At 32.9% G+C, this 12,951-nt stretch overlaps 1 protein-coding gene across 5 annotated transcripts in view; it reads right to left on the reverse strand.

Annotated features, from left to right (window-relative positions):
* Positions 1–283: 283 nt before the first annotated feature.
* Positions 284–12,951, reverse strand: part of CADM2 (cell adhesion molecule 2) — a 393,141-nt gene continuing 380,473 nt past the window's right edge. For 4 of the 5 annotated variants that reach the window (XM_026700674.2, XM_087937496.1, XM_087937495.1 and 1 more), the window contains 2 exons: positions 3,880–4,005; positions 284–2,468 (listed from right to left, as the gene is read on the reverse strand). In XM_026700674.2, the coding sequence (XP_026556459.1) occupies positions 2,350–2,468; positions 3,880–4,005 (245 nt within the window). In that variant the 3' untranslated portion in view covers positions 284–2,349. Of the gene's footprint in view, positions 2,469–3,879; positions 4,006–12,951 lie in introns of those variants that run through there. The other variant, XR_015744336.1, reaches the window with a different exon arrangement.

Below are 12,951 nucleotides of genomic sequence, written 5' to 3' on the forward strand. Positions count from 1 at the left end.
AAATATAACACCAGTAGGCATATAATTTTAGTAAACATAATCCTAATACAGCAAGGCACCCCAACACATGTTTAAATGCATTGCTGGCCTTTACCTTAGTTCTACAAACCAGTTTTTGAAAACATGACTATGTTATAAACCTATACTAGCTTCAATGTGTCTAGTACTTCTACCTGATTCTTTCAAATTACCATACTAGATTATCATATTATTGCATTTTTTTTCCACAGATTTTTGAATGAACTGTAAAAAACAAGCATGCAATCACATCAATGCAGACGTATTTCTTTAAAATATCATACTGTATATGATTTATTATGTTAACACTCAACCACATCATATTATTTATGTTTTGTATACTTTGAAAAAGTGCTGCTTGATTGATGGTCTCTCGCTCGCTCGCTCTTTTTTTCTCATTGAAATTAACAAAGTAATTTTTTTTTCTTTCTAACAAAAACAATTTAAAAACTACTATTGTCCTTAAAAGGTGTATAGCCTTCGGATAAATAATCTGACACAATACCTTTGATTTCCATTGACTGTGACACATGATGCCATATTCAAATGTTACCCACCCTCCTTCTATTCCCCACACAAAAAATAAACCCAGGACTTAATTCTTTACAATAGGCCATTATGCTTTTAGACTTCATCAGTATAGTTTCTATATAGAATGTATTCCTCTTTTTGTCTTATTTTTTTAAAAAATGTTTGCAGTGCTTTGGAGATAAATAAGAATTTCTACTATTTTAATCAATTATATTTACATGGAACCAGGAAGTAAGAGCTCATCTGGTTCTTTTCATTTTTATTTATTTATTTGTTGTTGCCTTTTTTTGGTTGGGAAGAGGAATACTTTATTTGGATTAGATCTTTTTAAAAAAATTATTATTGTTCTAAGCTGTCCTTTTGCCCCACGCCCAACATAATATCAAAGAGAGATTTTTACTGTGGAGCTAAAAGCATGGCATATATTCTTGATCATTCACCGTGACATAAGTTTGTACCTCACAAAATGCATAGACAGAAATTTAATATAAAGGATTAGTCATTTACCATATACACAAAACATAGAGAGTTGTTGTAACGTTTTCTGTTTGGGGTTTGGCAAATCCAACATTGATAAGCAGCTCTGGAACTGCCAAATTATATATTGATTTTTTTAGTAACTTAATATTTAATAATTAATGTGGTTGTAAGACAAAACCTGAGGCTGTGCACTGGTTGTTAGCTTAAAACTACTTTCCATATAACATTGTGCTTCCATTGTATAACAAAGAGAAATTAATTGGAACTAGAAAAATTTGTTGCTGAACAGTGCTAGGACATACAGACAAAAAATACTAATACATGTTATCTACTCAGAATATTAATTTAAGTTATATCTAAAGGGATATAATGGACATTAGAAAATGCTTACTTGTGACTGACTTACCTACAGCCCCAAAAGTTAAATATGTATCAAATAATGTTTAATTGGATTTATTATATGCACTATATACAGATATTAAAATGCCTTGCAGTTTTGCCCCATGAGCATGTTCAATTGAGTAGGCAGATAGACCCACATGAAGCAAATAAATTAAAAGCAATACAAATTATAGAAATATATATGGAAGTCTTTACGATTCTAGGAGCAGTAAAAGAGCTGGACAACCATTTTCAAAATGGAGCTACATAATCCATCACCTTGGATTCTGTGTAGACAGGAGTGTATGGTGTTGATTACCACACAAAAGTTGCTTTTAATACCAGTATTTCATTAAATAAAAGTCTGTTCATACTCCTTTGCTGCCATTTGCAAACACACAAGAAATTATAGTAGAATGATTTCATTAGTGTTTCTTAGGGCATAATGTTTCAATGCTCGGCTGATTTTGAATTACAGACGATATATAAAACATTCTTTGTAAACCTCTAATCTTACTTGTAATGGTTTATGTAAGTATATTTAAGTCCTCACCTAAGAACATTTGCTATGAAAATGGTCTGATGCAATATAGGTAAGGACCATATTAAAAGAATAGAAACACTTTCTTTAAAATGTAGAAGAACCAAATAGAAGATGATTAAATTTGTTAAGGCTGCATATTCAAGCACTGTATGTTAAAAGAGCAATGTATATGATGATTAGGCAATAAGAAATGTCCTGCGTTATGAATGGTATCATAATTAAAGAAAAATTATGTTCATGGCTGATTGTTGGTACAAACTGGCAACTGAGAGCAACTATGCACTTTAACAAGAGTAGGAAGGAAACATGATAAATTAATTCAGAAAGATGAGAGCCAGTTTTCTCCAAGAGTCAGCCTTGTGAGTAGTGGTGTTCAAAGAATCTTAAGTCTGCATCTATATGAAATATTCTTTCTTCTCTTCTGCATTAACTTGGCTGCCTTCTGCATTGATAATGGCTGTATCCGCATCAGGTGCATCTTCAGCTCCCTTAGCTTCATTTGTTAAATATGTTCCTGTAGGAAACAGTGTGATTAAAAGACAAATGTTAGTGATACAGGCAATATTGATATTGCTTAGAGATGGGATTTTCTAGCAGAAAATGAATTGGTCTGAGTGTGGACCAGGTTGAAGTCTACATAGCATTCTACCATACATTTTTCTAAGATTCTATAATGAACCTTTCTATCATGAATCTGAATAATATGCTTATGATAACCTCAACAAGCAGAGAACCAAACTAAAAATAGTAATAACATTTTGTTCTTGAACCATTGCAGCATTTAAGGGAATAGTCATCCTTCCACCCATGAAAAGGAAGAGATTCTTAATTCAGGTTATCTGTTTAAAGTGAAAAATTATTTATAAACTTGTCTGATTTGCTTATTAGGAATTAAAAGCTGCATTCAGGTTTTCCGATTGAATTTATGCCCTTGTAAAGAAGTCTCACTGATTTAAACGGACTACTGTCATGACAGAAAAGCAATATTGCCTTTGTTACATTCTTCTGTTAAAAATGTTAAATAAAATGCACTAAAATCCATTATACAATTCTATACTAGAAGGAAATCACTATCCAGCATTCAGATGAATTTACTCTTAAGCAGCTATTAATGGGATACAATATTAATAGCTCCAAACCATATTTTGAATGTAAGTATCTAGATATATTATATAATCATACAAAAAGCTCAATAGAAAACTGTTTAGTTGAATTTTGTATGAAACATTCTATCCATGGTTATAAAAAGCAAAACCTAAATATCTAAAAGAGAAAAAAAATCAAAAGATGTAAAATAACTTTTAGATAAACTAAAAAAAATGCATCTTTTGATCACTGTAAATAAAAGTTAAGCAAACTGTCTTGATGGTCAGAATTGGCTAAGCCAGCTATGGACTGAACTGATGAAGTTCACTCATTCATTTTCACATATCTCTGAATGATAGTATATTTTTTTTCTGGAAAGATTAAAAAGTATAATGCTTTTGGAATTTAATAATCGGTATTTTTCTCATTATGACTTTTTCAACACATATTTCAGCACAACAATTTATGATTGCTAGTGGGTATTTGAGTGTTCATATACTTTATACAAAAGCTTGATACAATAAACTTCCTTAAAGAAAACAAGTAAATATACAAACATGAAAGTCTGTTGCATTGCACAAACTAATATCTCTACTGCAATTTCACTTGTCAGATCCTCTGAGTCACTGACTTCCAGAATGACCTTGGACAAATTACTACATATTATTTTGCCACAGATAATCCATCTGTAAAATTAATGGGTTTTGCAGACACCACAAGGATCAAAACAAGGACCTTCCACAAACAAAAAATTCTAATGCTTCCTTATCAAGCTGAGTTTTCATGGGACTAAGAAAAGAAGATAAAAGTTAACTTCAGTTTGATTAAATCCATCCTACCTTTATGTCTTGCCAGGTATCGACCAAGAAGAATTATAGAGCATAATGTGACAAAGACAACAACAGCTACTATCCCTCCTATAACAGCATGATCAGGTACATTTCTTCCAGCCAAAGTATTGGGATCTAGTGAGAAAAAAATAACAAAAAGGTAGATTATTCATGAAGGTATGAAATGACCCAAGTATTGACACTGAAATTTAAAATAACATGAGGGATTTTCTTTGTGTGTATGTGGAAATGGAATATGGCATTTTAAGAATTCACAGAGGAGTTATTTCCCTATTCTTTTCTTATCACCAATACAGCAGTGCTTGTAGTCCCAGACTGATACAGCCCTCTGGACATCACAATACAAAAGCAGGACAAAAAGAAAAAGAATAAACATTTATATCAGAAGTTAGTAAATGGGAAAGGTCTCTAGTTCTGTCTTCACTCTTCTATAACTGAATATCTATCCATGGTTATTTATAGAAGCAAAAATAAGGAGTTGAGAATTGGGGATCAGATAGAATCAGTAGAATAGACTCTACATAATACATAATTTATAGGAATGAATCTCAGTGGGAATTCTTTATGTATTCTTTTTGTCATCTCTATCCTCCTTCTCTAGAAATAAAAAAAGGAGAGTATAGCTGAGCAAGTCCCAGAGTTGACTGAATCTGCATGAATTGAACCAGATAAATATAAATGCAGCCCTGAAGAATATGGTTCATTCTCAACTTTTGAATTTAAAGCAGTCTTCTGATTTATGCTGGAAAAAATTCAAATAGCTGTTAATAATCCATCAGTTATTTTACATTGAGAAAACTTGCCATATTGACCATTTATTTTTGTTCTCAAGTACCAAAACTTGTATTTTGTCTGTTAGGCTTAAAGGCAGCTTTCTACACTAGGCATTTCTTAGATATGTTTGATCTCTATCCTCTTCCATCCAGGAAGATGCCATGTTAGAGATCATATAATGTTAAAAAGTATTTGTTTGTATTTAACAAAATTTCAACTCTGTAATGATATTATTAAAATATACAGACATTATGCTAATGGTTACATGCATGGAATTAATTTTAGCAATTAGTTTGAAAATTGCTATGTATATTTTGTAGCATCTGAGTATTGCAACCAAAAATTCTCTTTAAGAGTAATCCTTAAATCCTGCATAGGGTGTAAGGTATTGGTTTGTTTCCATCAATCAATCTGAAATACATGCATGTTACGTTCATCATTCTTATAACTTCATATCTTATCTCCTGTTCCTTGTTGCCACAAAGGCTGAAGGAGAACTATGCCCCTATTTTATTGAATATAATATAGTTCTTTGTACCACCCAGGACTGTATTTTATCAGGGATAAGCATTATGCAGGGACTATTATTTGTATTAAAGCAGATGGTAGCAAAACATCCTTTCAAATGTTCAGAAGACGGGGAGAAAAAATGCTGAATGAGCATGATGACAAGAAATAGCAAATCAACTATGGGATTGTCTGGGGAGGACGATTCCTTCAACCTTACACTATTCATACTCGATTTATGTGACAATATATATTAAACCTATTATCCAAAGTTGAAAAGAAAGATTCATAATAACTTTTCCATCATGGGTTTTAAGATTCCCCTTCATTTCGGTAATGATTTGGTTAATGCATGCCTTTATTTGCATTTTTTACTTGAACGAATCCATAGAATATATGGGAGATGTTGTGTGGAATTCCTATCATAAATAGCAGCATATGCGATCATATTTCTGAAGCCAGAGGTAATACAGCTAAGGGAACTTCTGCACAGTTCCTATTTTTACCAGCTCACAATATAAGTTACAATACTCCACAACTGTTCTTGCCATGACCACTTCTGCCACTTCATAATACTGTTTATAGATCAACTGGCACTCCCTCCAGTTACCCCTAGAGAACAAAGATATAAGCATCTGGCTGCTACAATGCCAATTGTTCTTGTCCTAAATTCACCCTGTATTTGTTTTTGCTGCTTGTTCTCACAGATCAAAGAATGTTATGGCAACATGGAACACTAAGCCCAATTGAGAAGAAGGAAAGCCAAGAAGACAAGAAACAAATTGCTGCCAATAAAAGCTGCCTGGCTCTAAGCTCTAGGACTTGTGTTCCAGAACTGAAATTTCAACAATACCTCCTCTACTCTTGCTTTACAAGAAAGTGATTCACTAATACAACATGTCTGGTGTCAGTTCTTCATCAAATTACAAAATAATCAACATCAAAGATGCCCCAGTAATTCAGGTGGTATAATTATTTTTTATTGTTATAGTTGTTATTGTTGTTGTCATTATTATCAATATTATACATGTCCTATTCATGAAGGATTCTACAATAGAACACAGAAAAGCAACAAGAAAATAATTGGAAAAAACAAAATATAATAATGTAAACTGTCCTCTCAAAGGCAATTAAAACACATGTAAAATGTATATTAAATATGTGTACTAATAGGATATATCTAAATACACGGTATAAAAACATAATTCTCTTCAAAAACAGTCTGATACTGCCACAGATGCAATCCAACAAATGCCTGGATAAATAATCACATTTTAAGTAGCTGTTTTAAAACAAGAAAATATGGTGCATAAGTGCATTTATCCTGGAACAGCTCTGAAAATTAGACAGTGCTAATAAGAAGACTTTATTCCTAATCAACATACTACAAGCCACATAGATGGAACCAGAATCAGAGCATCCACATATTAAAATATGGGTTTGATGGTATTGGAAAAGTATTTTCTAATACTTGCAATGGAAGCTGTTTGGATTTTATAGAGTCTAATTAATACATTGGAAAAGGCTAGAGATGTATTTTGAAACTAGGTACTAAATCATCCACACACACACATATATATTATACCAGCTGCAACTTCTGTGCTATCTTTAAGGAAAGTCCATGGAATAAATTGCAGTAATCAGATTTTGAAGATATTTAATATCTAGGGTCCTGAAGCTGGGAAAGCATGATTACAGCTAATCCCCAAGTGAAAGCTGTCATTGGCCTACCTTGAGATAAAAGCTGCCTATGAAGACTCAAAGGGAACCCCAAAGTTATGTAACTCTTCTTTTGAGGGAAATATAATGCAATCATCTTTCTCATTTTTCAATGTGAGAGCACATCCAATGGACCTGGATTAAATTATTAATCTCTATAAAACACAGGAGTTTAGATGGTTAAAATTATTACCATTTAAATTATTTTAGTATGGTACCTTCAAAAATACGAGTTGAAACTGAAGTTTTTGTCATCTAAAAAAAGCTTTACAAATAACATATGGCAAACTAAAATGCAATCACTGTTGTCAAACCATTAAGCATACAGGAATGTATTATGCACAGAACAATGTGTTATCTTGTTGCAGTTTTCTGATAGAAGACTAATCCCTTGAGTGAATTACAAAAAGTAAATGCACTTTCGGTTATCTTTTATCTTATACAATTAGTACTTCCCTGATATGTTCTTCAGGGTGAATTAAAGAGAGATTTTGATTTGGTTCTTCTCATACACACACACACAAACACACACACACACACACACACCACAATAATTTGGGTAAAAGTAGGAGGGTGAGTACACATAAAAGCCTGCAACTCTCAGGAAATAAATATGTATGGAATTATGTGGGGAAAGAGGAGAAGCATTTGCTTGCAAATAGAAATTAAATGTGTCCCCATTTCCTTTCCCATCAGAGTGTTGATAATTAGCATCCGCATAAAATGTTAGTTGTATATTTAATAGATTTGAAACCGCTTGCTTTCTATATTCATGTACATTTCTAAATGACATAGTTACCAATGGAACATTTTCCCCCAAGTTCACATAACTGAAAAATAAAATTGAAAATGGTTCATTTTTGGTACAACAGCCAAAATGGAAGTATTTTGAAAAATCCCCCCTCCAAAGTATATAAATATAGATACATATAGAAAGTATAGACTTTATAGACTAATGCAGATAAAGCATAGATAGATCTACACAAGATATAGATAAATAGATAAATATATGATATAGGAACAGATGTAGATCCAATATGAATACATTCATTATGTATTGTCAAAAGAATGGATTGATATAGAGAACATTCTCACTGCGCCAGGACAACAATAAAGTTATCTAGCTAATTTTCAAAAGTTTGCAAAGAAAAGAGCCTTCCTTCCCACTGGATTCAGATTTTTCTGATAATAAAACACAGCCTTCATGCAATTTTTAGAGATCAGTTTTTCAAGTAGAATGAGTATAGTTTGAGTCTTTCAAACTATAACTCAAGCTTATAATCTTCTTTTCAGTATGCTGAATATTTTTATTGATGTAGAGTCAGATATTATTTCATATAACCTTTATGTTCAGCATTTTAATAAACTTAACATACTAATGGAAAACAAAATTTATTATCAGTTTATTGGCTCCTATTTTCATACTGCCATTTTATTCTTGACTTTGCATTTTTTCACAGATATAAAGTCAGATATTATTATTATATTAGGTAGGTTAATAAACTTAATATACTACTTTGTATGTGATACTTAGTAAATATATTCATTTTTCTATCACAATCTTATTTTTCCAGGCAGCCTGAGAGACTTGCTAGGAACTATTTCTCTCAAACAGTTTGAGGAGGAGTGAAGGAATACATTTATACCAAAATGGAAAAGCTTCTTCTACAGAAGTGGAGATCTCAGACACAACCTATTCCCCATTTTTTATGCTACTTTTTCATCAATCTCCAGGAAAATTAAGACCATGACAGGTTCACCAGGGAGCCACCGTTAATACCGTTTCAGCTTAGGAGTTAAAATCCCTACAACTCTCTGCCTACTCACTTAAGGACCATATTCAAATTGGGTGAGAAATGAAATCTCCCTGGAGGGCACACATGGGGTTTCCCCAAACAACTTTCTCTGATGAAGAAGCTACTTAGATAGGCAGTGAAGTGTTTTGAACCAACAGGAAAATAAAAGAATTCCAATTACCATGATTCAACTTCCAGACAACTTCTGAAAATAAAAAATAACAGATAAAAATTTCCAGACAACTCTTTGTGAGAGGCTACAATTCCTTTCAAAAATTCTATTTTAGGCAAAAGTCATAAAAAGATAAAGTAGGGAGGGTCCTTGGTACTCTCTGAGTTTGGTTGTTTTCTTACAGATGTTTCATTACCCAAACTAGGTAACATCAGTGCTCTTGCTTTCTCATCATCAATGCTTTCTGATAGATTGTCTGGAAATTAGAACAATTAAATATCATCAGTATAAGGTAATTTAAGGATTTAAATCATAGTTTAGAAAAATAGACACTGGTGTCAAATATCCTTCAATGTCCATCAAGATTTAAGTTTATTTTATTTATCAATCTATTTATCTTTAGACCATGCACTTGAGAAGAGGTATCATGCATCTCACTTTAGGAAGAAATATGTCTTGGGCCATTTTTCACATTATACTTTATATGTCAATTGGAGCCATACTCCAAAATGGTTTCAGACATATCTCTATCTCGCTTACATTACATATAGATTATGACATTCTATCAGAGTATTTTTGATTTAAAGGCCATGCCATAGAAATGCATTTTAATTAAAAAGGTTCTCTGGAAAAAAATCAGCTTCTTCACAAGTATTTGAAATTCTTCTACTAATTAGAGCATAATACAATTATATTTTTAATTAATATAATGAAATTTTACAATGAAAATATATGCTTTAATGCTTTAAAGTGGTCAGCTCATTGTCTGATTTTTATAATTGACAAAAGGATATTTTTCAGTGGAAACTATCTTGCTTTCATGTCTTGTTTTCTAATGTGTGGAAATCATTTAAAATATAATGCACATAAATTATACTCTGTGCTGTTTGTCACAATCCTCTGTGGATTCACAGGTTTTATTAAACTATTTCTAATTTACAAGTAGACAAGGAAACAATTATACGGCAACAGAGGATTAAAATAGATTTGGTTAGATATGGGTGGTGACTAAGTTGAATAAATGAATTTGAAATAAAATAATGAGCAATTGTAGGTATCATGAGCAAGACACAAATAGAAATCGATCCAGAAATACGGCATTTGGTGCCTTCCATAAATTTTAAACTATAGCTCCCACAATCTCTTGTCATAGCCATTTGTCTGGGACTGACTTGATATTTAAATCCAAAACTTCTGAAGGATATTAAATTATCTAAACCTTGGTATTTCCAGAAAAGAAGATATGAAATAATTACTAATAAAAGAAAAGCAGATCATACTTTAGGGCATGAACAATGAAGAAAATGTTTTCTCCACAGAATGGTGAAAGTACTCTGAGAATTGAACTAGATATGTTAAATGCATACCATGTATCTTGCCCCCCTTTTAAAGTTTATTCACAAGCATTCTGAGTTCTAATGGATAAACAGCAATAGCCCTTAGACTTATATATCACTCGATAGTGCTTTAAAGCCCTATCTAAACATTTTGCCCCCAACAATCTGGGTCCTCATTTTTACCAACCTTGGAAGGATGGAAGGCTGAATCTCAACCTTGAGACAGTCAGGATCAAACTTCTGGCAGTTGGCAGAATCAGCCTGCAATACTGCATTCCAACCACTTGCCACCACATGAGAAAAGAAGTTTCTCTTATTATTTTTAAGGTATCTCCATTACTGCCAGTGCTTACCATTTAAAATATTGGTTTATACATGTGGAGCGGATGGGAATCACAAGGATAAGAAAGGATAAGTTCAGCAGCAATACATTTTAACCAAGTTGTTTTTAGTTGTAATAAAATTACATTGATTTATTTTAACAGTTAAATTCATGGTTTAACATACGATTTCCAGTTAATTTGTAATACCACTAGAATTATATTTAATTGTAGCCTATTTATAGGAATTTCCATTAACCAAATTAATCCAAAATTTTGGTAACTATAATCATTCTTCCGTCTTCCTTCCTTCCTTCCTCCTTCTGCCTTACTATTCAGTATTAGAACAACTAAATGGACTTCTAATCATGTTGATTTGGTTCATAAGCTTTTCAAGACTGAGTGTGGTTTTCTAAAGGATTTTTATATGTATAATAATAATAAGCAACTTAGTCATTGGTTCATGCCATTTCCTTACCCTCTCCGTACTTCTTTCCCAGCATGATTAATTGTCCCTGTCTCATCATACTACTGGGAAAAAAAGTATTAGGCTTAGTATTACTAGGTTGCATCCATATTAGGGTGCCACTCACAGATTTATTCCTGGTTTCTCTGGAGACAGTAATCAAGATTTAAATGAAAAGGTTCAATGTAATTAGTATGTATATTTCAGATTGAATAAATGTGATAAAAGCTACCATCTGGCAATTGATCAAATGTACAAAGGGAAGCTGGTTTTCAATCGCATATTAGAATATGTCACTTATAACAGTCTCTAATGTTATCTTGTAAATTACTTAACATTTGTGCTTGCTTGACTCTCTTAAATAGGAGAAAGTGAAATGTGGTCTAATCTTAAAGTGATTAGTCAAGACATTACGAAATAATGGAGTGGTTTAATTTTACTAAATTACAATTCTACCAAAACAAGTTGAAGTATGTAAACACAATTGTGTCCTGAGCTGCAGTTTGAAGGTTACCAACATTAAAGTCAGACTGATCATTCACATAGCCTATTTAGGCTCCATTATCTATTATGAATGCTTTCTACTTGCACTATCAGAAATTTCAGGTAATCTCTATTTAGCATGATTAACACTAATAATTTTGAGAACTGGAAATCCATTCATCTGGAAGACACTATGTCTGGAGAATTCAAAATATTACAGCCATAGGATTATACATATACACACAAACAATCACACACTACTTGCTCCAACATACCTGTCATGCTAGTAAGTTAACTTTTATTCTTCATATATTCAACATGCTTCATTAGGGAACAGATTCTAAAGGTGCAACAGAATTTTGAATACGCATATTAAAATTAGTTCATGTTTCCCAACCTGTTTCTTAGATATATTGAACTATTAGTATTAAAATTCCCAGTTAACCATAAACAAAAGCTTGGGACTCTGGTAATTCAAGGCAATTAAAACATATGTATTCAGGTAGAACCACTGTTTTATAAATAATGCAAATTCCTTTTAATTTTAGATCAATTTTTACCTCCAACCCAACCCATTAGTTTTATATGAAATTCAAATATGTTCTTAAGTATAAGGTTTTTGATACTATTTTTGTTGAAATTCAAATATGTTCTTAAGTATAAGGTTTTTGATACTATTTTTGTTTATGGGCTTCATATTTGGGTAGCTCATTTCCATCATAACTTTTTTATTATTTATACAAATAATCAAAATCTATTCTCAGTATTTTTAAATACACTGAATTTATATGATGTATTTGTTAGTTAAACTGTACCATTCTAGTCGAATGTTCCCTCCAAACACATATATCCATCATTTAAATCAGTGGTCCCCAACCTTTTTTGTACCACAGACTGGTACAATCCATGGACCGATCCATGGACTGGTACCGGCATCAGCACGCACGACCAAGGCAAGGCAAGCCGAGAGACCGGCCAGCAAGCCATCCCCCACTTCTCCCTGCCACCTTCAACTCATTTGTACCTTCTCGCGGTGGATGGGCTTTTCGGGCTCTTTCTTAATCTCCTCCTGAGTAACACGAGACTCCACCGCCATCGGGATGGCTCTTCGTTCGAAGCCGCCCCCCCTTCGACGAAACTAAGGCACGAGGATTCCTTCAGCACCCAAACGCCGCTTTCCAACCGACGACTGACAAGCTCACCCAGAAGCACTTTCTCAAGCACCGTCGAAACAAGATGGTGGCACCCAAGCAAAACAGGCAGCCCGGTACAAAATGATCCACAGACTGGTACCGGTCCAGGGCCCGGTGGTTGGGGACCACTGATTTAAATCATTCTTAGCATAATTGTCTCTGAGAGAAAAGCCTGTATGTCCAGTGCTATATGTATGTCACCTATACACAATAACGTTATTTAAACTAAGGTTAGGTTTGCATAGTCAACAGAATGAAATGGTGGAATAGACTGCAGAACCTATAAAGTAAAC

Source organism: Pseudonaja textilis, chromosome 7 (assembly GCF_049901715.1).
Source record: "Pseudonaja textilis isolate UNSWEBS1 chromosome 7, rPseTex1.2, whole genome shotgun sequence".
NCBI lineage: Eukaryota > Metazoa > Chordata > Lepidosauria > Squamata > Elapidae > Pseudonaja > Pseudonaja textilis.